This window comes from Notamacropus eugenii, chromosome 1 (assembly GCF_028372415.1).
Source record: "Notamacropus eugenii isolate mMacEug1 chromosome 1, mMacEug1.pri_v2, whole genome shotgun sequence".
Classification (NCBI taxonomy): Eukaryota; Metazoa; Chordata; class Mammalia; order Diprotodontia; family Macropodidae; genus Notamacropus; species Notamacropus eugenii.
The window spans coordinates 510,165,006-510,190,795 of NC_092872.1; the positions used below are offsets into that span (position 1 = coordinate 510,165,006).

Genomic DNA, 25,790 nt, shown 5'->3' on the forward strand with positions numbered 1-25,790 from the left:
ATTTACATTTCATTTATGAAGTTTAGAGAGATCCCCCGAAGGTGGCATATTAAGTTTCCCCACGCTAAATCAAGCGCTCATTCCTCTATATAAACGTGCCTCTCTCTCATTTTATAGATGAGGAAACCAAAGCTATGAGAAATTAAGATCATCATAGTACAGCAGAAAAAACACTGAACAAAGAGTCTGAAGAACAAGATTCTAGCTCTGGTTCTGTCGCTAATTGGCAGTATGATCTTGAGTAATTAATTCATTCAACCTCTTTGGGTGTTAGTCTCAGAGCTGGGAATTGAACCTATGACTTAGCAAACAAAACCAGTCCTCTTCTCACTTTACTTCTTGATGAGCTCAGGGCCCTTTTAGCCTTAGGGTGGTTGTAGGATTCTCTAGTCTAGTGTGGGTGACACAACACATTTTCTGGCCTTGTAACAGAGAAAAATTGTGCATGGATTTTGTATCCTTGGTAAGATATTTTCCCATAGTAGTGGACAACATTGGATTTAGTTTATCTAAGAATAAGTTATTTCTGCCTTTTTTTTGGTCTGGAAATGGGGGAGGCTGATCCTGGATTGAGAAAGGAGACCATGCTAGACAGATTTGTGAGAGTTGGTACCAAGTAAAAAAAAATGATTAATAGCAGTAAACCTCAAGATAAAACCAAACTTTCCTTAGTGATCTAGTGAAGCCCAGGGGAGCAGTAAGTGCCTAGTATTTGTGATGAGCAGTGTAATTGATCACAGAAAGGTTGAATCATTTAGCTCACAGTTAGCAAATTATTCCCAGTAAAAACACTTGATCTGTACTTAAAGTATGTGAAACTGGTGGTACTCTTCATACAACAGCGCAACCCAGCAGTGGGTGGCCTAGCTGAAAAAAGGACCTGCTATTGAAGGAGCAAAGACAGGCAGGAGAGCTTTCAGAGAGTCCCAATTTTAGTCTATTTCTAGAATTTACATATGTACAAATGTATATGCATATATATGTGTGTGTGTATATATATACATATATATAGGTACATGGTATCCACATGTATATGTACATGATATGCCTATGTATACATATATAAAAAATGTATATGCAAGGGTGTGCCCCTTTCAGATTTGGTAAATTTATAGGTTGTAAGGGTCAAGGACATATACAATGTTAGACTTTGAGTAAGTGATTGCTAAAGCCAGGAAAGCAGTAGAGCCAATGGACTTATCTCAGTGTTTTGTTTTCCCAGTTGCTTATTTGTATAAAACCCACAGGAGAAACTTAGAATTTAAAATACTGAGGAACCCTGAACCCCAGGGTTATTCTGTAATCATTGAACAAATGGCCATAAGCCCTAGAGATGAAGATTTGGGAAATGTACTAGCTGGTCACTGTCACTTAGAGTGAGTTGTCACACTGAGGTGACCAGGCTGTGGACTAGAAAGGATAGACAAATAAAATGAATGACAGACAATACCCCTCTGCACTCCCATCTGCTCCCTGGGAAGTGAAACCACCACCAATAATACCACCACCTCAAAGCCCTCAAAGAGGAAATAAAACTGGAGACTTTTGCCAGTCTTTGGTTAAAGGAGTCTGTCCTTTTTGAAAGAGCTCAATGCTACCCCAACTGAGTGGGGGTGGGGTACACTCAGAGAGAGCTTTGATATGTATACTTAAATAAATTTGTTCAATGAACTTGTCAAATTTTGTAATCAGAGACATGATGCTGCAGAGTAGAGCTCTTTCTTCTCTTTTGTTTTCCTCTCCTCTTTCCTCTTCTCCTGTCCTTGGTTTTCTTCTCCTCTCTTCTCTACTTTCTCTCTATAAATTCCTCTCTCCTTGCCTTCCTTTTCTATCTTATTTCTTTTTAATTCTCTCTTCCTTTCCTGTCCACAATAGAATTTCCTTCTGCTGTCATCTGGATAACTTAGGCTGGGTTGACATGATTAGATTTTATGGATTATGGAGGTTAAAAAAAAGGCATTTTGGGTTTAGCTAGCTGGATTTTTTTTTTTTTTTGGCAAATGTGGGCTTCTCTTGTATGAATTTACTAACTTCCACAGTTCAGTAAAAATTTGAGTTGGAGGCTGTTTTGAGTCATCTGTCTCATTTCAACTTTTAGCTTTGACCATCACCTAGAGAAGTGGGTGAGACTTATTCTGAATACAGTAGGAGTAAATAACATGATGTTCAGTGAATAAGAAGACATTTAATTTCCAACTTTAAAACTTAAAATCTTAAAAATGAAGTATCTTAAAACTTAGAGAAGTGGCTATTGTGGGACATTAATTTAGTTGAACATGCTAGTTCCATAGGCTCATTTATTTTTTCAATAGGTTTGCAAATTAATCTAGAGGCAACTGTTTTTTCTACTAGATTTATTTTGTCTCCTTAGCTCAGTTAATCAAGGATAGTATGAAGCTAATGAGACTAAAGTTTCATATATTTTGTATGAAATTTCACATGTACATGTTGTTCCCCCAGATAGACTATAAACTCTAGGAAATCAGAAACTGGTTCATTTTTGCCTTTATCACAAGGGCCCACCAGAGTACCTGGCACATAGGAAATACTTAATTAATGCTTATTGATTGATTGGCATAGAGACTAGGTAGCTTTGCAGTCTCATGGTAGCCCTTTGTCACAAGGCAGACTGCGGCCCAGGGTGGGGATGTGTTAGCATGATGTAACCCCTCTAGCGGTAAGAAACAACTGAGAATTATTCATTAGAATTATATTTCTAAAAGGACTTAATTATTTTTGTGCTAATAAATTTTTTTCTATTAACAGAAATTAGGCTTACTATTTTATAATCTCCTAGGGAAGACTGGAAAGGTACCTGAAAATGAGAAGAGAGCTTACATTACAATTGTAATAACTTTCAAACAGACTGTCCTGCTGCCCTTCTCTTTCCCCTTTCAAATTGTGCTTTCTACTGATGCCAAAATTAACTTCCTTATGAATCAGTCTGTTCATATAGCAAATCTTAAGTGGCTTGGCTTTGTTTCTTGAAGGAAACCTTCCTTTGCCTGGCATTCAAGGACCTCTGAAATCTTATGTCACTGTACTTAACAAGCCTTATTTCATGTTGCTATCCTTTATTCTAGCCCCATCGGTCACTTTCTGTATCTAGAACATATTTAACCAACTCTGGCTTTTGTTCACGCTGTTCATTATGTCAGGAATATATTCCTTCCATGCTGAATTCCTTTAAAACCCACTTCAAATGCTCCCTCCTCTGTCAAGACTTCATTGATCTTCTCCATTGGTAAAAAGCTTTCTCCCATGGACCTCCCACAATGCTTTGTTTTGCCTTTATCTAATGCATTCATTTTATTAGAATGTAAGCTCATTGTGAGTAGCAAGTTTAATTCTTCATATTTCTATCCCTTGGACCTAGTATGATGCCTGCTACGTAGTAGGCATTTAAATTCTTGTTGATTAATATGATGTATATTGCCTTCATATGTGTTAGTGTCATATCTCCTATTAGACTAAAAGGCCAATACAGGTAGAGGCCATACCTCAGGCTAAACTTTGTATGTTTCTCAGTGATTGCCATGAGGCTTTGCACATTACTAGTGCTTTATTACTATTTGTTGAGTTGAATTGAATTGAATTGAACTGAATGATTATTCACAGTCCCACTATAGTACCCTTGGTCAGGCCCACATTGTGAATATTGTGTTCAGTTTTGAGAACCACATATTAGGAAGGAAACGATAAAATGGAACAGTTCTAGAACACTTCCAATGAGCTTACATTCCAATATGATGAATGCATTAGGTAAAGGCAAAACAAGGTATTGTGGGAGGTCCAAGGGAGAAGACATTTTTACCAGTGGAAGGAATCAATGAAGTCTTAATAGAGAAAGGAGCATTTGAAGAAGTTTTTAAAGGAATTTACCAGAGAAGAAATATATTCCAGTAAAGGGACTGAGGATTTGTTGAAGAGACTAGGGATATTTAAATTGGAGAGAAACTTTTGAAAGTAGAGATCCTCTCTCCTTTAATATTTGAAGGGCTATCATGTGGAAGATGGATTAGATCCAGAGGATGAAGGAAATTGAGAAGATGATGCTCTGACTTATGTGCAGCTAGGTAGAGCAGTGGATTAGAGCACCAGATCTGGAGGTCTGAAGACCTGAGTTCAAACCTGGTCTCAGACACCTACTTAGCTGTTTGGCGTTGGGCAAGTTATTTAACCTATGTTTGCCTCAATTTCTTTGTCAGTAAAATGGGGATAATAGTAGCACCTACTTCCCAGGATTGTTGTGAGGATCAAATGAGATAATTTTTGCAAAGTGCTTAACACAGTGCCTAGTACATAGAAAGCATTATAAAAGTGCCAGCTATTTTAGCTATTATTCAGACTGTAGAAGAGAAGATGTGTGTGTGTGTGTGTGTGTGTATACATGTGGATTCTCTTTCAAATATTTGAAGGGTTTTGTAATATGGAAGACAAATTATATGTATCTTTCTTGGCCCCAGGAAACAGAATTAAGAGTGATGACTGAACTATAAAGAGGCAGATGTAGGCTTGATATTAAGAACCAGAACTACCCCAAAGTGAAACCTACTGGTTCAGAAAGCAGCTGATCCCTCCTCATCAGGGTCCTTCATGTGGAAACTAGAAGACCATTTACTGGGGATGTGGTAGAGGAAATTCTAGAGTCCTTAGACTGGATGACTTCTGAATGCTTTTTCATCTTTGAGTTGCTGAGATACAGAGAAAAAAGTTGTGACCAACAGGTGGAAACTAGAGGGAAGTATATTTGGAGTCCACATAAGGAAGAATGTCCTCGTAATTAGAATTGTTCCAAAGAGGAACTGGAGAGGGCTAACTGGAGAGGGACTAAGTTTCCTCTTTCCTGGAGGTCTTCTGGCAGAAGCTGAAAAACCGTTTTGGGGGAATGCTGTAGAAAGATTCATATTTCAGCTGTGGTTGGACTAAATGCTCTCTTGTCTCTGTCTTGGAGATGCTGTGATTTTTTTGACCATTTTTCTTTGTTTAAGATCATCTTTTATTGGTATGTTTTAATGTCACCTTCATTTCTGAATCTTTCTCCAGTAGCCTATCCAGCCAGCCAGCCCTGGCTTTTTACAAAGACTAAAAAAAGGGAAAACCAAAACTAGTTTAGCAAAATCTATCAAATTAGCAACCATGTATGATAGTACGTTCAATATCGTTCACCCAGAGGCCCCCATTTCTTCAAAAAGAGGGAGGAAGTTGTGTTTTCTCTACTTTTCTGTGGGACAGACTTGATCATTATAATCACATGGCCCCATTGTTGTATTCATCATGTGTGTTATTTTCTTTGTTCTGCTTTTCTCACTTTGTCATTTCTACAATCATATTTCATAATGGAGCCTAATTAGTCAGGAAGTAGGTATTTTTATAATTTTTCATACCTCTGTAGTTCTCCCCAAGCTCAAGTGGCAGCTAGGGGCCTTGCAATGATTTTGGTTAATTGTTTATATTGCTGGGGCTAGAAGTCTTCAAGGGCCGGAAATTTTTGTATAACTCAACCTTTTGGAATAGTCTTTGACCAAGTCTTCTCTGCCATCCTCTAAACGTTGTCTACCTTTGCTCCCAGTTCACAGATCACCTTTATTGTGAAGATGTAGATAAAAAGAAATTAAATGCTTTTGACTTTTGGATCTGCAAGAGGGAGTAAACAGCATATTAATGAAACTGCAGAGTCGACTGAATTCAGAGCTATTGCAAACAGCAGAAATAATGAAAGCAAACATAAAGATGCTAGAAATAAGGTTGGGACATTTTAAAAATTGAGATGCAGCTCAGAAAATAAACTAATAATAAAAATCATAGTTGAGAGAGAATGAAAGACCCAACTTCGAGAGAAGATGGTGAGAGATCAAGTAGTAGTTTTAGCTTAGTCTATTTCTGAAAGTCCAGGTGAATTCCCCCTGAGGGTACCTGAAAGACCTTGCCAATGTGCTTAGTGAAATACTACTGATGATTTTACAAGGGATCATGGAGATTTGGAGATGCTGGAAAGAATGAAGAAGTGTTTTGGTTTTCCAGAAAGGGGAGGAAAGGTATGTTCACCAATGATCTGATAAGTTTAGTGTTGATTATTGGTATACTTCTTATTCAATAATTGGCTTATAAACATTTAGAAATGAAATTACTTGGTAGGAGCCACTGTGGATCAAAATAAATCATGCTAATTTTATTTCCTTTATTACAAGATTGATTCCACCAGAGAATCATAGGATCATATATTTAGGGCTAGAGGAGACTTCATAGGTCATCTAAACCAACTCTCTCATTTTACAGACATAGAAACTGAGGCTCCTAGAGGTGAAATGATTTCTCCATGCTCATCTGGGTATTAAGTGTCAGAGCTAGGGTATGAACCCAGGTCTTCTGACCCCAAGTCCAGGACACTTACTATTTTACCACATGCAGTTAGGAAAAAGGAAACAGCCAGGTGAAGGGACTTAAGGACGGACTCTTGTGAATGGCCTCTCCAAGTGGTCTTCAAGGATATTAAAGCCTAAAACTGTCCCAAGATTTTGGGGATACCCTTTATACATTATGGATAAATTATTCTGCCTATCATTTGTACATGTTTTTATCTATATTTTGTATCTATATCTGTAGATATATTGTTTTCCTTTACTAGAATATAAGCTTCTTGAGGGAAGAGATTTTTTTCATTTTTTTTTTAATCTTCAGAACAAAATAGACAAATAAATGGATTCTTATCAAAGGTAACTGAATTGTATATTTTCCTCTAACATCAGAGAACTTTATTCTAATAAGAGCAATAGTAATTTTTCTTTACTTAGTATTTTGCAGTTTACAAAACCATTTATAATAACCATTTGAGGTAGGTTGTCCAAGTATAATGATCTCCATTTCACAGATGAGGAAATGAGCTTATGGTGACCTGCCCGAGGTCACAGAGTTATAAAGCTTTAGAGTCCAGAGCTCTTCCTAGAATCAAATATACATTGATCCTGAAAGATTTTTCCTTTTTTCTTCTTTCTATCTTGTCTGTATGCTTGTTTATTCCCTGAGTTGTGAGTTTCTTAATTTTTTTGAATCAGGCTCCAGGCCCTCTGTTGGACTGTCATTGATGGTATGTGATTATAGGGAAGGACAATACTGAGGAAAATGATTCTTTAATGAGAACTCTCTAAACACATACTGTGGTTCTCCTGTATGTTAAAGGTCCAGTTCTGTAGTTCTTGGCAGGAAATTCTTTGAATCTGTACAGTTGCTGATGTTGTAGGACTCCACTAACTAAAATGCTTTCTATCCTCCAGAGACAAGAAGTTAATCAATGGTATACCTTTTTGAGGGTATCTTGAGTTCCTGGGCATAACTTTCATTTTCACAGTAGGTATCTCCAAGCTGAACTGAAAGCTAAATATTGGGAAACATTGTTCTCCTGTAGTTTGCTTGAGGGAAAAGAAATTGATTCCCAACTAATGGGGAGAAGTGATTTAAGTTGAATACTTGGAGGAGCTGTTTTTTTATCTGAGACAGAGGTCCCTCCACTGACGCAGGTCATAGCTTCTTAGTAGATGATATTCAGGAATTGCTGTGTCTTAAAATGTTTGTCTCCTTTTGGTCAACATTGTGACAAATTTCTCTGCATTTAGGGAAGCTGGTTTTTGGATAAGAGGCATATAAATCAAACAGCAGCATTTATCTTGCACCTACTGTGCTGCGGATTGATTTATATGCTTATATTCTAATAGAGGAGAAAACATGCAGGCATATTTTTTTGTCTTGTTGATGAGTTGCATCTGGCTCTGTGACCCCATTTGAGGTTTTCTTGGCAAAGATACTCTAATGGTTTGCTATTTCCTTCTCTAGCTCGTTTTAAGATGAGGAAACTGAGGCAAACAAGGTTAAGTGACTTGCCTGGGGTCACACAGCTAGTGTCTGAGGCTGGATTTAAACTTGGTTCCTCTTGACTCCAAGGCTGGCACTCCCTCCACTGAGCTGCCTAGCTGCCCCTATATAAACACATAGGTACATAAAAACATACATAGTACAAATTTGAGGTACCCTTATATCTGTGATGTGGAGGCATTAGGAACTGGGGGGTAGAGAGCAAAAAAAGACCTCCTACAGAAGGAGGTGGTGTTTGAATTGAGTCTGGAAGAAAAACAGGGATTCTAAGAGGTAGAGATGAGGAGGAAGAAAATTCCAAGAATAGAATTAGTCAGTGCAAAGTCATGGAGATGAGAGATAGAGTATTGTGTATGAGATTCTATCAGGAAGCCAGTTCGGCTGGATTATACATAGTCCATCCCTAGGTTCATACTTGAAACCATCTCAGATTGGGAGGATCTACCGGAGTTTTTGATCTTTAAGGCAATGGAGCCTTGAAGAGCCAAGGGTCATCTCTATGCCCAACAAAAAATAGTGACATGTTGTAGATGTAGAGCTGAACTGAGTCTCTCATCCTTGTACCAGGTTAATGAAGTTCAGAGAGGTTCATCATCAGGGTGAATATAGGGGGATGGATTTTTCTTCCAGAACAACTCTGAGATACCATTTCCTAAGACTTCGAGGGGTTGTGAAGGAAATCTCCACACCAGAGAAATCACAGATGTGTGGTGTATTGAAATATACCCTTGACCCCATGTGTACGCACACTGATAACATCTAACATTCTAAGTTTGAATTCTAGACTGAGAACAAGAAATTCTCAAATGTCCCTTCTCCCTGGTTCTCTTTTGTTTTGGTTAGTGGTTTTGTTGGGGCAGGAAACAACTCCTCCCCTCCTCCTCCCTCATGAAAATGAACAACTCTTTTCTAACTTATCATCTTAGTTTTCAGGGACCCTAACAGGTCACTTGACTGGCTCATGGTCACACAGCTTGGGTGTGACTGACCCGAAGCCCAAGACTTTTTAGAGTTCCTTAGAGGTTAAATGACTTTCCCAGAGTAATGTAACTAGCAATAACTTCAAGCCTTGTGCTCTCTTACCCTTTCTTGCTTAAAAGATTTTCTAATTCTTATTCAGAAGACCATTTTATTATTTCAAAATTTATTTTTCAAAATATCATTTTGAAACCATTCCTTTTGTGCCCATCAAGACATGAAATATAAGGGCTGCATGTGCAGTAGTTATAGTTTACTCCAGAGTGGGGGTGGAGAAATGAAATAGAAACATAGCCAAATGAGTTGATAAGGCAAAATGTAAAATGTGAACATACAATGTTATATATATATATGAAACACACATGTGAGCACATGTACATACACATAAAACATAAGTGAGCATATATACTATAAAGAGGTGCACCTTCACTGACCGCTGATACTCATTTGGATTATCTTCAGAAAATAAACAAATGATTCTTCACAGCAAGGAGTATGTATAAAATTGCATGCTCCGGGGAAAACCAATTCTAGTCCAGAGCATTCTGCATACATATAAAGTTAGTCAATATGCAGGGAGCCCTCAAGGAACATAGGTAGACACCCAATTCTGTGCAGAGATATATACTGTACTTATTGATATAGTCTTCAAAAGAATTCTGAACCAAGGTAAGAAAACTGATGAGAGCTTGCGGGGGTATGTGTGAATGCGCACACACACAGACACACAGACACACACAGACACACACAGACACACACACACAACCCAGCACATTGCATTTTTATGACAAATATTAATAGATGATTACTCAAAGATTTTATTTTCACTGAATGTCTACATGTTGGTCAATTTCTGATCATATCTAATCATTTTTTCCCCTGAAGCAAAAGCAAACTGTTTTACTCAGATTCTTTCTGAGCTGCAACCAAACTAGGGCATTTCTTTTGGGTAATAATACAAATTCTCTCTCTCTCTCTCTGTCTTTCTCTGTCTCTGTCTCTGTCTCTGTTTCCATCCATGCATGGGGGACACAGCCTGTTCAAAGGCATGTAGACCAGAGATGGAACGCTGTGTTGAGGCAACAGAAAGTAGAACACTTTGGAGCACAGTCTGTGAAGGAGAGAAATGTACAATAAGTATAGAAAGGTAGGCTGGAGTCATATTAGGAAGGACTTTAAAACCAAATAGAGGAGTAGTATTTTATCTAGGAGGCCATCCAGAGCGAATGGAGCCAAGCATGGGTATTTTGAAAACCTTTCACAAAATGTGACTTGGAGGGATTCAAATAGGTAATGGTAGGACTTGAGTGCTTCAGCAAAAAAGAGGGATGCTAGCATTAATGAACAACTTTAAACGTAGTTTACTGGGTCATCTCTCCTTTTCTCCCTGTTTCTTTCACTTGTGCTTTTTGTTGGTGGACTGCTAACATGCAGGCCTGAATCAGCATAGAGACCTCTGGAGATGGGAAGAGAAGGCCAGTAGATGCCCTGGAAGAGCTGAAGCTGGAGGCCAGGGAAGAAGATCGGAGAGCAGCTCAGCCATTTGAACACCCTCTGACCAGCCAGGGCTTATGACTGAGATCTGGAGTAGGGAACCCTACTTCTCGGTGAAAATTTCCCTACGGAATGCACAATTTTACTCCTCAGGAATGCATTTAGACAGACAATTGACTGAATGTCCACTTTTGCTATACTTCAAAAGGAAGTATCTTTATAATTTTTTGAAAGTCTCTCAGAAAGCAGAGTTAGATTTGACCCCCAAAAAAGCAAAATTTGGAATTATTGGTGGTAGCTAAAGTAAGACAGATTTTGACTCAATATGACAAAAAAAATCCTAACAATTAGTTCTGTCCAGCACAAGAGTTGAGTCCCTTGGAAGGTAGACATCAGGATGACTGGAGATGGCCTAGGATGCAATGGGAGACCTTGACCTTTTTAGACTAGGCCTTTTCACCTACTTACTTAGAGGGAGGTAACACCCATTGAGTGAATAGGCCTCTTTAAGGCCTCTTTAATAGGCCTACTTTTAAGAAGTATTCAGCGAATGGCCTTTTTAATGAGTCAAAGGAAAAAAAACTAAATCAAACTAGGAGGGAAAGAGAAACTGTTATTATTGATAATCACTCTAAGCCAGCCCTTAAGTGGAGTTTGGGGAGGGACAACTAAGGGCTTCAGAGCGAACTGAATTTAAGGTTTTGGGAAAAGGAAGGAAGGAAGGAAGGACATCAAGCTAGTAAATTCCAAAGGAAGAGGAGAGGGAGACAGAAGGGAAAGGATGAACTGGGTTACCCAGCTACCTGGGACCCCACTCAGGTAGCTTGGTCTACTCACAGGTTGTTTTCACTCCTTTGTTTTCAAAGAAGACCATGACATCAGAGAAATGAGGACATGATTTGCATTTGACTTTTTTTTGAGTGAAGGAGGGCTGTGCAAGGTCACCAGCCTCACTTTCTCCTCCTGAGCCCTTAGGAAATCACCTTAATGGCTGCATGGAGGATAGACTGGAGTGGGGAGGGATTTGAGGCAGGCAGACCTACCAGCAGGCTGTTGCAATAATCAAGGTGTGAGGATGTAGGATTGTCTGATGCTTCCCCCAGATGTGTGGTGTCTGTCAGGTCAGGAAACCAGAGGAATTGAATTGTCCTCTCCTCCTCTTCTTCCTCCTCTTCCTCTCTCTCTCTACCTCCTCCTCACTGATAACAGTCTAGAGTCTCAAGATTTAGAGATAGCTACCTTCTCACTGAAGCTTCCCTACCACCCTGGGGAAACAGGTGCCCTTATCATCCCCATTTCCCAGGAGATGAAGCAAGGCTCCTCTCCAAATGCTGCCTGCACCATGTGATTTTGATTTTGATGAAGCAGTGGCAGAGTAGATGGACTTAGAGTCTGAGTTTGTGTCCTACTCAGACACCTTCTAGGTGTGCGAGCTTGGACAAGTCATTTAACCTCCCTGAGCCTCAGTTTCCTCATCTCTATAAAGGGAATAGTAATAGTACCTGCATTGCAGAGTTGTTGTGAGGATCAGATGAGACAAGGCATGGCAAGTACTATGTAAAATATTAGCTATAATCATTGTCATCTTATTTCACAAATAGAAGACAACAAGACCTAAAATCGGGCATTACCTATTTTAGGTAATAAGGTATTGGGTATTACCTGTTACCTATTTTAAAACCACAAATATTTATCTGTCCAGTCAGACCATAGAACTGCAAACTGTATCCCCAAATTGCTTTTTTATTTGTTGTACCTTTAGGGACTTGGATGTCATGAGACTTTCAATATTAATCTGGGACTTAACTCAGATTTATAACACAGAAACCAAGGATTACTATGAGATTTTGTCAGTAAGTGCAGAGTCAGAGGAGATAGGTTAAAATCTAAACTCAGCTACTTACTACCAGTGTGAGATTGTGCAAGCTAGTCAACCTCTCATTACCTCATTACCTCCCATACCTTTAAATGAAGGGGTTGGATTGGAATTCTCTAGTTCCTCATCTGTAAAATGAGCTGGAGAAGCAAATGGCAAACTATTCCAATATTTCTGCCAAGAAAACCCCAAACGGGGTCATAAAGAGTTGAACACAACTGAAACGACTGAACAGCAAACATAAAGGTCTAAATCCTTTGGTATGATCCAATGAATAGAAGTGAGTGCAGTGCTCAGGATCTGGAGATTCAGAATGTCTCCCACCAGGCTGACCCTCAGATTCTTCCTCAAGGACAGAGTTGGGTAGCAAGAGGGTAGATGAACTCAATTAGCAATCAAATTGGTCTTTACCACCTTGTTCTTTCTTCCCTGAACATGGTTAAGGTGGAGCATAACATTTTAAAGATCAGCTGCTTTGAAATCCTTGGTGGTTTCTTCATAAATAATATATCACAGCACTGCATATTATATTATTGAAAAATCTAGATGTGCCTTTAAGACTGGCTTTTAGAAGAAGTAGAATTATACTGGAAAGCCTGAAATGGCCTGAAGTTAGGAGCATTATATTTGAATCCTCATTCTTTACTTATTAGCTGGATGACTCTGGATTGATCGATCAATCGATCTATCTATCTATCTATATCACATGTGCTTTTCCTTCCTAATGCCTCCAACTAAGATCAAAATATTTACTTTGTGTCTATATGTGGATATATTTATATAGAGGTATATATAGCTCATATATATATGTATACACAGATACATGTACATGTGTATGCATATACATACAAACATAATTATGCATAGTATATGTTTATACTTACAACAGTATGTACTTATAATTATATATGTACACATACATACACACATATACACATTTATAAATAGACACATTATTTTCCTTGATAGAATGTAAGATCCTTGAGGGCAGGGACTATTTTTTTTTTTTTTTACTTTTGTATCTCTGGTGCCTGGAACATAGTGGATTCTTAATATATGTTTGTTGATTGACTTCTTCACATGACTTAGAAGGGACTTTAGAGATTATCTAGTCTGATCCTCTCATTTTACATATCAGGCAACTGAAGCTCAGAGAAATTAAGAAATTTACCCAGAGGCAGACATGCTGTAACATCTTAAAAAGCCACTTGATTTGAACCTAGGTCCCTTGACTCCAAATCCAGTTCTCTTTCTACGACCTGATATTCAGTAAATCACTTAACCTCTCTGAGTCTCAGTTTCTTCATCTGTAAAATGGGGTAATAATAATATAGTACTGGGGAAATCCCTTCTTACAAATCGACCCCCAGAGGGGAAAAAAAAAAAACTACCCAAGAATCAAGGCAATCTGTTGGTTGTTGTCCACTGAAAAACCACAGATCAAAAGCCTAATGGATATGTTTACTTTTACCAGCCAGCCAGAGGACACCTTAATTCAAAACAAATCTATTTATTAAAAAAGAAGAGCAAATAAAATGATAAGAAAAGATCTTTAATAAACACATGGGATACATATTCTTGCAGGTTACTCTACCAACAGTATCCCCACCAAAAGGGCATAAACTCTTTGAGAATAGGATTGTTTGTCTTTGTTACCATTCAGGTAAAGGTTGGATTAAATGTTGTTCCTTTCAACTTTTCATTTTCATTTCATTAGTTCCTCGCCCTGTGTTTGGTATATAATAGGAATTTAATAAATGCTTATTGATTTATTGATTGGGACAGGGCACCGGCACAGAGGATTCGCATAACTGTATTACATATGTATGAAGAAGGCACATGCCAGGGACTCATATGGTCAGGGAATGCATGTGGAAGGCACACATAGAGGGGAAATGTGTGTCCAGGGCAAATAGCCTGCTGACATCCTTTGGTGATGATGGCACAGTGCCCGAAATGTAGTAGGCTCTTTCTCTAATATATAATATGTATATATAACACATATATGTTATATGCACATATGTAATATATGTTAGCTATTACGATTGTTAGATCATCTTCCCTAGCACTGACACAGCTTTCTATTTATGGGTAGGCACTGATGTTTGTTTAATACATGACTGAGTTAATGAAAGGTAGTGAATACACAAGGACTCTTTGCAAAGCTTAGAGTCCTTTCTTAATTTCAAGCCATTATTATTATTTTCTCAGTTTAGAGCTGCTCTTTTGACCAGTTCAAACAACTGGACCCAAAGGGGTCAATCTCTCGAAACTACAACTCTGTGCCTAGACCAAGATTTCCTTATAAACTCCAGGGGGGTCTATCAAGTCTCCACCCCCTGTGAACTCTCCAGTTGGTGCTAGGGAAAATGATGGCAGCTGTTTCCTGAGGAGCATTTCCCAGTAGTCCTGGGACTCTGGTGTTCTCTCACTTGTTCTGCTGAGGCTTCAGAGTAGGGAAATGCCATCCGTCCCATGAGAGTCTCTTTGAAAGGACAGGACTTTCGAAGCTCTCCTGTGGTCCTTTGTACCGGGATAATAGCTTACTATAGTCACTGGTTGCATTGTGTTTGCTTAACATTTGGGTTTCTGCCAGGTAATTTGCCTATAAGCTATGCATAGAAGAATAAAGAAACCATCCATCTAAAGTATTCAGATTTTGGCCTTAATTAAAATGCAAAATAAATATGTAAAGGCTAAAGTGCATGAATTATATATATATCTATAAGGGTGTCTATACTAAAATAGGCTTTCATGGAAAGGCACGACTGAGTTGATGGCGAGAGAGGAAGTGTGTATGCAGTCCGAGGAAGGCAATATAATTACAGCAGCCTGTGCTCAGCAAGATTGGAAACAGATCTATTGTCAGAAAATGAATCCTTGTCTACGCTCCTTATTCCAGCTCCTTCACAGATTTCTTTTCACCTTAGCTAAGGAAAGGATTAATCCTGACCCTTGTTATTTAAATTACTCCCCAGGCCTAAGAAGCGGGTCTTTAGTCTTTTAAAATCCTTCACCTGCCACAAGGAATAAAGCCTTTTCTATCCATAGCTTCGGGCAGAATGTGCCCCTCCCTGCTCACCTCAAATGCCCTACCATTGAAAACCTGGGATCCTGTAAGCCAAATCTTGTCAGCTAGCATTCTTAAGTTTGATTGACAAGTCTCAAGTAGAAAACAAAGGTGCAGACGAGGTCTCGACAATTTCACTGCGCCTCCCATTTATGTGGTGTTTCATGGTTGACAAAGGCTTTTCTTACAAGGACTAGGGTGAAGTGAGCATCCTTATTTTAGAGCTGAGGTTCCAAAAAGTGAGGGGACGTGGCCAAGGTGGAAGTGCACACCTAGGTGTTTGGATTCCAACACAAGTACTCCTACTACACTACTTTGCCTCCAAATGTAAAAGTTTAGGATCTCCCCTTCAGGGCCCAGAGGAGAGACGGGGCAGTAATTCAGTCCCACAACTACTTAAGAACAAAAGGCAAAGCACTGTATAAAGATGGCTGAATTTAATTCAGTTCAAATTATTTATTAAGGGCAGGAGTGTACTGGTAAAAGTTTATCAATAGGCTTTCAGCTTTTTAAAAAAAAAGTGTGGGTGACTTTTAAATTTTAGCTGCATGACTAACTCCTAGATCTGTTCAGTTTTTTCCCCTTCAGTTGTGTCCTAGTCTCTGTGACATCATTTGGGATTTTCTTGGCAACGACACTGGAATGGTTTGCCATTCCATTCTCCAGCTCATTTTATGGATGAAGAAACTGAAGTAAACAGGGTTAAGTGACTTGCCCAGAGTGACACAGTATCTGAGGTGGGATTTGAACTCATGTCCTCCTAACTCTAGGGGTTGCTTTATCCACTGCTCTCCAGCTGCCCTTTCTTAAGTATAGAAATCAATAAAACAATAAATCAAGCCCTGTAGCTATTTGCTAATCTCTGAGGTGTGAATACTCACACTGAAAAGTTGGTTAGAACTACCTTTAGCATGCTACTGATCAACTATTTACAGGTGACTGAGGATTCAAATGAAATGAAACACAGTTCTTGTCCTAAAGAAGCTTGCTGCTAGCTGGTGCTATGGATAGAGCACTAAGCCTGGAGCAGGAGCCCTTAGTTCAAATGTGGTCTCATATTTTCATTAGCTCTGTGATTCTTGGTGGGTCACTTAATTTCTTGCTTGTCTGAGATTCTTCATCTGTAAAGTGAGGATAATAATACCCCTTACCTCCCAGGTCTCAGAAGATAAAATGAGATATTGAAGGTGCTACATAAATGCTAGTTATCCCATCACCATCACTATTATTATTATCATTATAATAGGGGCTATAACATTTAAGAGAATCACAGAATCATAGGTTCAGAGTTCAAAAAGGAACTTAGAAGTCTACCCTCTTTCTTTAACGTACAAGAAAAATGAGATTCATAGAGGTAAAGTAGGAGGGAGAGAACGCTGATGACTAGGGCCATCAAGAAAAGTTTCCCATAGGAGGCAGCACCTGCCTTGAGCCTTGAAAGATACTGTTTTCTAAACATTCAAATGAACCTTGTCTTCTTCTGTACTCACAAGGATTCTTTCCAGTTCAAATATAAGGTACTGTGATCCTTGTCATTATTCCAATGCTATTGTCACCATTCAGAGTATGCTTGGACTCTTCTTCGGGAATGACTTTCAGAACCTATGCACACATTTGTTTAAGTAAGTTCTCAATGGTGTCCATTCATTCAACAAATTTTTCACAGGTGAGAGATGGAAAGGTTCTTAGTGGTTACCTAGTTCAATAACTTCTACTCCATTCCCATTTTATAAGTAAGAAAATTGAGGTTCAGAGAAAGATTAAGTGACTTTCTTATCATTATACTGTTCAGAAGTGAAAGAATGAGTATTTAAACCCAGGTCACAAATTTTAATCCTTACAAGGTTTGACACGACTTTTGGAAGCAGCCAATTGAGGAGACAGAGAATGGGTTTGGGAGTCAGATAACTTGGGTCCTAATCCTAGTTCTGCTACATAAAAGTGGCACGACTTTGGCCTAAGTACTTGATGGAGAAATTAATGAATGACAGTCTGGTGCAGTGACTAGAATGCTAGTTGTGGAGTTAGAAAGATTTTGGGTTCAGATCCTGCCTTTGTTACTTAGCTATGTGACCTTGTATAAGTAACTTAACCTTTCTAATTTATTTCTTATTTATATGAGGGAATTGGACTAGATATCTTCTAACTCCCTTCCAGGTCTCAATTTGTGATCCCAGTCCTTGCCTTGAGAACTTCACAGGTTATTATGAGGTACAAATGAGATGTCTCTGAAAGCACTTTATAAACACCAAAGCACAAAGAAGAGATTGGTGTTATGAGCATGATTATCAAGATTTCTTTTGACCAATTAGATCTTAGAAATTTTTGACTCCAAACTAGGGATTATAAAACAGTTCTGAAGGCTCTCTTTCTCTCTCTTTCTGTTTCTCATGTGTCATTACATATTTGCCATACTAAGAGGAATTTTTCCATTTCCTATTTCCTCATGTAGTATAGGAATTGCAAGCTATATTCATGTATGTGTTATGTATACATTCACATGTATAAATGGACGTAGATTCTTAGGCGGTATGAAAAGACATCTCTGGAATTTTGCTCACTACTCTCTAAGGAGAATTTGTTTCCTGCCTAGAGGGGAGCAAGATATGAGATCCATAGAGCTAGAGTATTTAGCTCTCCTCAAAGAGGGGTTAATGGATGAGAATTAGAACTATCTACCCTCCAAAATATTGCTAGGTCAGACAAAATGATTTTTAGGTTCAATATACTTTCCTGGTTTTTATGTCTTAGTGGGGAAGAGTGTCCCAAGCTATATTTGAAGACTTGACAATCTTCCCATGACATGCTAGCTACACAAAGACCACCAAAAATAATGAATAGCAAATGAACCCATTTATCTACACTGATAGCAAACAGAAATAAGAGAAGTTATGCAGATTAGGCTATACCAGACAATACACACTATTATTTCATGTCCTAATATGATAGCTGGATCATTCCGTGATTCTGACAACTCAAACAATAATGCAAAGAAAGAGCCCATTTCTAGACTACTTACTGTTGTTTAGTCATTTTCAGTTATGACCAATTCTTCATGACCTATTTGAGATTTTCTTGGCAAAGATACTGTGGTGGTTTGCCATTTTCTTCTCCAGCTCATTTAGCAGAGGAAGAAACTGAAGCAAATGCTTAAATGATTTGCCAGGTATACATAGCAATTAAATGTCTGAGGCTGGATTTGAACTCAAATTTTCCAGATTCCAGACCAGAGGCTCTATTCCCTGGGCCATCTAGCTGTCTTCTTCTATACTACTATTCTGACATCACACAAATAATGACAAATGTGATGGTTTTAGAGAAACCTGGAAAGAGTTATACAAAGTGATGCAGAGTGAAATGAGAAGAAACAATTTATAAGATACGATTTATGCAAAAACAATTTATATAATGCTAAAAACATTGCAAAGATGACCAATTTTGAAAGATTTGATAACCCCTACCAATACAATGACCAATGATGATTCCAGAGGTTTAGTGATGAAGAATGTTGCTCACTGACAGAGAGATGGTGGATTTAAAATGCAAAATTTTTAAATTTGGTCAAATGAGGGAATTTGTTCTGCTTGACTGTGCACATTTGTTACAACAACTTGGTTTTCTTTTTCCTTTAAGTATGGTGAGGTGGGAGGGAAAAAACAAATTCTTGTTAATTGAAAAAAATTAAATGAAGGAAAAAGAAAGTACCAATTTCTGAATAGATTTTTAACAACATAGCATTTTACCCCCTACATCGCCATGTCAAATTATATAACCTTGGACTGTGGAGACCGTATTATTCCCCCTATATTCTACCAAAGTTCCAGACAGCTATTATTTCCTGGTCGTGTTGGACCCATTCCATTAGACTGTGTAACATGAACAGACTTGGTGACATTTCAGCTGGGAAATTTGACAAAGACTGTTTTCTTAAAAAAAAAAAAAATTGAAATTGTGGTGTGACAAGAGAATTCCTTCACCAGTTACAGAATGATAAAGGTCAGGTACTGTTACTCAAATCTTGTTTGCAAGTAAAATACATTGCTAACTAGAGTATGTCAGAAACTTCACCAAGCCATCCTGCTGACAAATATTTTGACAGAACTCACAAATTGAATGATTGTTATTTACCTGTTTTAGTTCACATGGAACACTTTCTCCCAGTTGATTCTCCCCACACCTAAAACCAAAAGAATGGAAGAGGATGGAGGTATCAACTAACCTGCAGACAGGCATTGTTTTTCTTTATTCCTAGAGAATAGATGAGATGACATTATTCTGGGCTCTGTGATTATCATATATTCAAAGCATGAGAGGCTGGCCAGTACAAGACACCCTATAATTTGGGAGCAATGGGAACCAACATAATCTCTGCTTGATTACCTCTCGTGAACTGTGCATACCAACTCTTAGGCTTCAAAGCATTGAAAATGACAGGATCTCATACATAAGCCTCTTTGGTGATTTCTTTCAACTGTCCAGGAATAAATTTGCTTGTGCTTTTATTGCAAGCATTTTCTTGTCTGCGTTATTACTGAGCTTCTGTGATTTTGCAAGCAATTCAGCAATTCAATGATCTCTCCATAACCCAGCCCCTTGGTTGAAGAAATGTTTTTACCTATAAAATGAAACTACTGAAAAATTATAAGCTGCATATTTCTGTGCAAAGGCTGCTGCATCCTTTTTGTCCAGAAGAGTCTAAGAGTTTTGATAGCTTTAATTGGGTCCCTGAAGTAAAATAATTTCTGGAACAACAGGGGCATATTTCTGAAAACATGGCAGAATCTGGCCTTAAGGAAATTTCTTTTAATTCAAATATATCAAAATCACTTGCTGTTTACATAAAAACTGTTCATAGAGGATTTTATCTTGTTAAGATGTAATTATGTGCAGAGAATTAATTGTACATAGAACGAAAGCTTAAAATCCAGGCGGTATCTAGTACCTTCCCTCCTGAGATTGCCTTCAATTTACCTAGTATATTGCTTGTGAATATACAGTTGTTTGCATGTTGTCTCCGCCACTAGATTGTGGGTTCCTTGAGGACAGGGATTATTTTATGCCTTTCTTTGCATCCTGACACTCAGCACAGTGCCTGGCACATAGTAAGTAGGAGCTTAAGAAATACTTATTAACTGGCTGGTTTAGGCTCTTAAGCTAATATAAACTTGTTGAGGGGACTGTGTTGATATTTTAATTTTCATTCACAATTTGAATCCATAGAACTCTAGAATATCAGAGTTGCCTGGGGCCTCAGGTGCCATCTAGTTCAGACCTAAGTGGTGTCCCCTTCTATAGCATCCCCCAAAGTGGTCCTTCAACCTCAGAAGACCTCCAGTCATGTGAAGTTAGAAGTTTTTTTTTTTGCTATAATTTCTACCCACTAGTCCTAGTTTTTGCCTTTGAGGCAAAGTACAAGAAGTCCACAGTCCTTTAGAATTTAGATACCTGAAGATTGCATTCTGTGCCTTACCAGGACTCTTCCTCTCCCCTACCTTCAGTTTCCTCAAGTTGTCTGTTCTCTAACCTTTGGGCTATTTGCTTTCATAAACAAGGTTACAGTAGGAAGTGACCTGAGCCTGGAACTACATAAAAAATCAAATGGGATTTTTCAAGATGTTGTGGATTCCCCCCTCATTAAGAGTTCTTTGAATAAATTCTTGATGATCACTTGTCAACCACAGTATGTTATAGTAGGATTCCATTTACTGTATGGGTTGACTGAGATGGCCATTGAAGTGGCTTCCAATCCTGATTCAGAATTAGTGCTGATTCTAATAGTTCTTGGAGTCAACCCTACCTCTGTCATTTGCTAGATATATGACCTCCAGCAAGTCATTCATACTCATTTTAGTTGATTTGGAAACTGAGGTTCAAAGAGTTTAATACTTAACCAAAGTGCTCTATATGTGGGAGTTGTTCTAACCACCACATTTTGTTAGGACCACTCTAGGACATTCTGTAGGAACACAAAGGTTTAAATTCAGCAATGCTTTGCTTCAGTCTCAGCAGGAAGGAAAAATTCTAAGCACATGCTTGCTGGGATGGATTTGCTGTTGTAAATTCATGGAATCCTGAGTACCTTGCAGTTGTGTGGCACCAATTCAGTGAGGCCATGGTGTGGGGAAAGCAGGAACAAATCAGTTTTATCTATCAGTAAAGAACTCACTTCCAGTGCAATCCCACACAGTGTGAAAGGGTTTTCAGATGCTGTCAGACAACCTAGACAGGTCCTGAGGGATAAAGTCTGATGAGGAAGTCCCTCCTAGAACTAACTCTTTCTCATTCTACCTCTCTAGCCATTCTCTGCTGCCAAGTTTTGTTGCAAGATGAAAGTGCTGTGGATTAGCAAAGACAGTTTAGAAAGCCTATGGATCTTCAATTGGGACAGATGCCTCTAGTGAGCCCTGTTTATATGGTTGGTGAGCAGGTAGCACTAACTTCAACACAACTGCATGTGGTATGATTTAAAGGCACTGGAAAAGTTTCTTCTCCCCATACTGCTTCCCCCATTGGACACACTATTCTAGAAATTCCCACACTAATCATAGAACTTCAAAGCTGAAAGGGATCATGGAATCATAAAACTAGAAGTAAGAGAGACCTCAGAGGCCATCTTAGTGCAACCCCCTCAGGTTATAGATGTGGAAGGCAAAGGCTCCAAAGGAGAAATGAGTTGCTCAGCATCACACAGCAAGTTGTCAAAAACTATATTTGCTATCTCAGCACAGTATAATCTATATACTTGTTGACTTAGGACCAGAACACTGAGCAAGGATGCTGCTTCAACTATGTCGTGTTCTCTGTGTGTGACTAGTTTAATATTTCTATCTTTTGTTTAGTATTACTGAGTTTTGTTTAATATGACCAGTGTTACTGGGATAAGTGAAAAAAAAATCCAAATAAGATTTTCTTTCTTTGAAAGGGCCAGCATCTGACCATTCACACTTGGAATAAATCAGTGATGCAACTGAGTGTTTGCATGTCCTGATTTTGAATTTTCTTTCATCTAGGACAAGTCATCTAACTTCTTTATATCCCAGTGGTCATATTTTAATAGATGGAGTACTCATTTGTCTGTATCTGATTATTTCATTCTGTTATACTTTGGTTGGTCTGCAACTCACTGATGTGGGTTCTCCCTCCAGCAATGCGGCTCACAAACTATCCATCTGTGCCTGTGTGGACATACATCTCGTCCATATCCTCCTGGAAAGCCTCTATATTGGGTTCTCCCAGTGTGTTTTTTTTCCTGAATCTCTTGCCATTAAATGGATATCAATGTGTCTCTGACTGATAGTATACGCTATCAGCTGATCAACTAGTTATCAATCTAGTTACTAGGCACTTATGTGCCAGGGACTATATCAAGCACTGGCCATACAAGTACAAGGGGAAAGAAAAGTAATCCCTTTCATCAAAGAGCTTACATTCCAATAGACAGAAACAAAGCATAAAAGGAAGGGGGGAGGGGATAAATTATCTACATGGGGACATGGCAGAGAAAGTCTGAATAGTCAGGAGAATATCCTGGAGAAGAATGATGACATGGCTGGCCTAAGCATTTTCTTTTGAATGGAAATTCCGGAAGGAACCAGCCAAGAGAAAGAAGCCACAGGAATAGAGGGTGCTATGGCATTTATTAAGCTCTTGCTATCAATTGATCAACTGGCAAGCATTTCCTAAGTTCCTACTATGTGCCAGACACTGTGCTAAGTTCTGAGGATTCAAAGGGAACAATGAATCACTCCCTTCTCTCCAGGAATTTATATTCCCTGCTTCTGCTACTTGGCTAGTCTTTCCAATCACACTTCCAATCATATATCTCTCTAATGACATCTTTCATGTTGCTACTCGCATGTAATAATTTGTTTGAAGTACATATGTATATGTTGTATATATGTATATGTGTATCCATATGCATATACACACGCACATATATATGCATATATACATGCACATATTATACATACGTACATTTGCATATATAATCTATATTGCACATGCATATATATTTAGCGAGAGAGATACATAGTGGATGTAATATATACATACATGCATACATATTATACACACACATATATTAGTCTATATGTGGCACACATACAGACTATGTGTCACCTATATACATATATAGACTATGTGTTTACATATCTATATAGCATGTATATATATCTATATGTATATATCTATATCTATATGGAGCAGCTAGGCAGCACATTGGATAGAGCATCAGACCTTGGATCAGGAAGACCTGAGTTCATTCCCAGTCATAGACACTTGCTAGCTGTGTGATCCTGGGCAAATCGCTTAACCCCATTTGCCTCAGTTCCTCATCTGGAGGAGGAAAATCCAGATACGCTGAATTCGGTCAAAGGGCCACACTTGAGAACCTAGATGGCTGTGTGTGTTCATCCTTCCTTGCCGAAGAAGACCATGCCATCAGAGAAATGATGACATGACTTGCACTTGACTTTGTTTTGAGTGAGGGAGGGCTGTGCAGGTCACCAGCCTCACTTCTCCTCCAGAGCCATCTGAATCCAGTGACCAGATAGTGATCAGGATGAAGGGAGATGACCCAGGATGAAGTAATTGAGGTTAAGTGACTTGCCCAAGGTCACACAGCTAGTGAGTATCAAGTGTCTGAGGTGATATTTGAACTCATGTCCTCCTGACTCCTGCACTGGTGCTCTATCACCACCTAGCTGCCACATGTGGCCTCAAGGTCGCAGGTTTTCCCACCCTGATTTCTAGTTCAATCTCCCTACTTTACAGATGAGAAAATTGAAGCCCAGAAACTTCTGGGCTCAAGTTAAGTGACTTATCCAAGGACACACAGGTAATAAGTGAAGATGTAAAGCTCTTCCAGTACTAGAATTAGTTTGTCACGTTTATTCCCTTCTTTAGTGTCTCTCTCAGAGACTGCATTAGTAGAAGCTTGTTAAATATTTCTTACATTAAATTGATCGTAGTGCCTGTTTCAGGACAGAGAAGAGAGAGGTAGCTTTGGCTTTGAGCTGACATGATGTGACAGTGACCCCTTTTAAGTTGAATTGACTTCCTGCTAGTGACTCCTCAGGCCTGGGGCTTTAGGCTCCAGAATGAATGGGTACCCACATGTGCATTTATATTTCAGTGCCTGGGAGACCACAGATGGGCTTGCTTATTTATTGTTGTAGAACAAATCTAAGGACTGCTTTGGTGGCAGATAGCTTAGTGAAGCAAATTAGAAGGAGGGTGGGCCTTTGAGCTGAAGGACAAATTTTGGTCTTGTTTATGAACAGCAGAGAGAATTATGGGTTTTGTCATGAGCTGCTGTTCAAAAACTGAGGTGGCTTGATCAGAGTTCAAGTTTCTTCCATTTTCCATTTGATTGGCCTTGTGTTACATTCCTGATTGTACTTTCACGTGGTCTGTATACCAGACTTATCTCTGCTACATACACACACTCTTACCAACACAATTGGTATTCTTACCTCATGCTCAGCTGGGGAACTAACAAAAATTTCTCCTGGCAATTTCAGTTCCACTGCAAAGCACCCTGTATTTGGAAATTGTACAAAGCCCTGTATATTTGATCTCTTGTAGCCTCTCAGTAGGTTTCAAAGGTAGATTAAACTCACCAGACAGGTTGTCGATAGAACATAAAATATGAATGAAATTGTAATTTTGTGGTGGGTCTTGGATATGTAACTATGTCTCAAAAGAGCTGTGTCACACCTGGGAGGAGTGGGTGAGCAAATCTATGTCAATCTGTGCCTTGTCTTTCTTTGTTTCAGCTCAGCCAAGAAAAACTCAAGAAAATTATGAATATGGTGAAAAATAAAGAATTGAGCATCGAAGGAGCCTTGGAATTGGCAGAAAAAGAGAAGGGTGCTGAAGAGGAAGGGATGGAATTGAATGACCCATTGGTAAGGTTAGGTGTTGGGGTTTGCATCCATTTATGGATACAACACTTAAAATGGCATTTTGTGTTTAATTCATATTATAATAAAATTAACCTTATATGAACAGACATAGTGACATCAATAAACCTTTGATCAATTTATTAGCACATTTAGACACAACTAGATGCTGTAGTGTATGGGGTTGGATTTGGAGTCAGGAAGATCTGAGTTCAAATCCAGTCTCTGACAGCTATTAGCAACGTGACGCTGAGTCAGAGGCAGAATCAGTAAGTATTTATTAAGTTATGTACCCAGCACTGTACTAAGGCAGGAAAGACTAAAAAAAAAAAAGACTTATGATAGTCCCTATTCTCAAGGAGCTCACAATCTAATGGGGGAGAAAACATATTAAAAAGAAGTTGAAAAGGAGGAAGGAGGAGGTTAACTGAGAATGAAGCTGGAGTGGGAAATGATCTGATGACATTTGAGTTTCTGAACTGATTTCATCTTATAAAGTGATGAATTTCTGGAGATGATGAAGTTGAGGAAAGCAGCCAGATAGGAAATGACAGTCAAGTCACTTGACATCTGTCTGCTCCAATTTCCTTATCTATAAAAT

General features: G+C 38.7%; 1 protein-coding gene across 1 annotated transcript in view; it reads left to right on the forward strand.

Moving 5' to 3' along the window:
- The first annotated feature begins 25,068 nt into the window (after positions 1–25,068).
- LOC140519948 (disheveled-associated activator of morphogenesis 1-A-like) overlaps positions 25,069–25,790 on the forward strand; it is an 85,695-nt gene continuing 84,973 nt past the window's right edge. Inside the window, exon 1 of the mRNA XM_072633497.1 lies at positions 25,069–25,195. Within this exon, the coding sequence (XP_072489598.1) occupies positions 25,091–25,195 (105 nt within the window). The 5' untranslated portion in view covers positions 25,069–25,090. The remainder of the gene's footprint in view (positions 25,196–25,790) is intronic.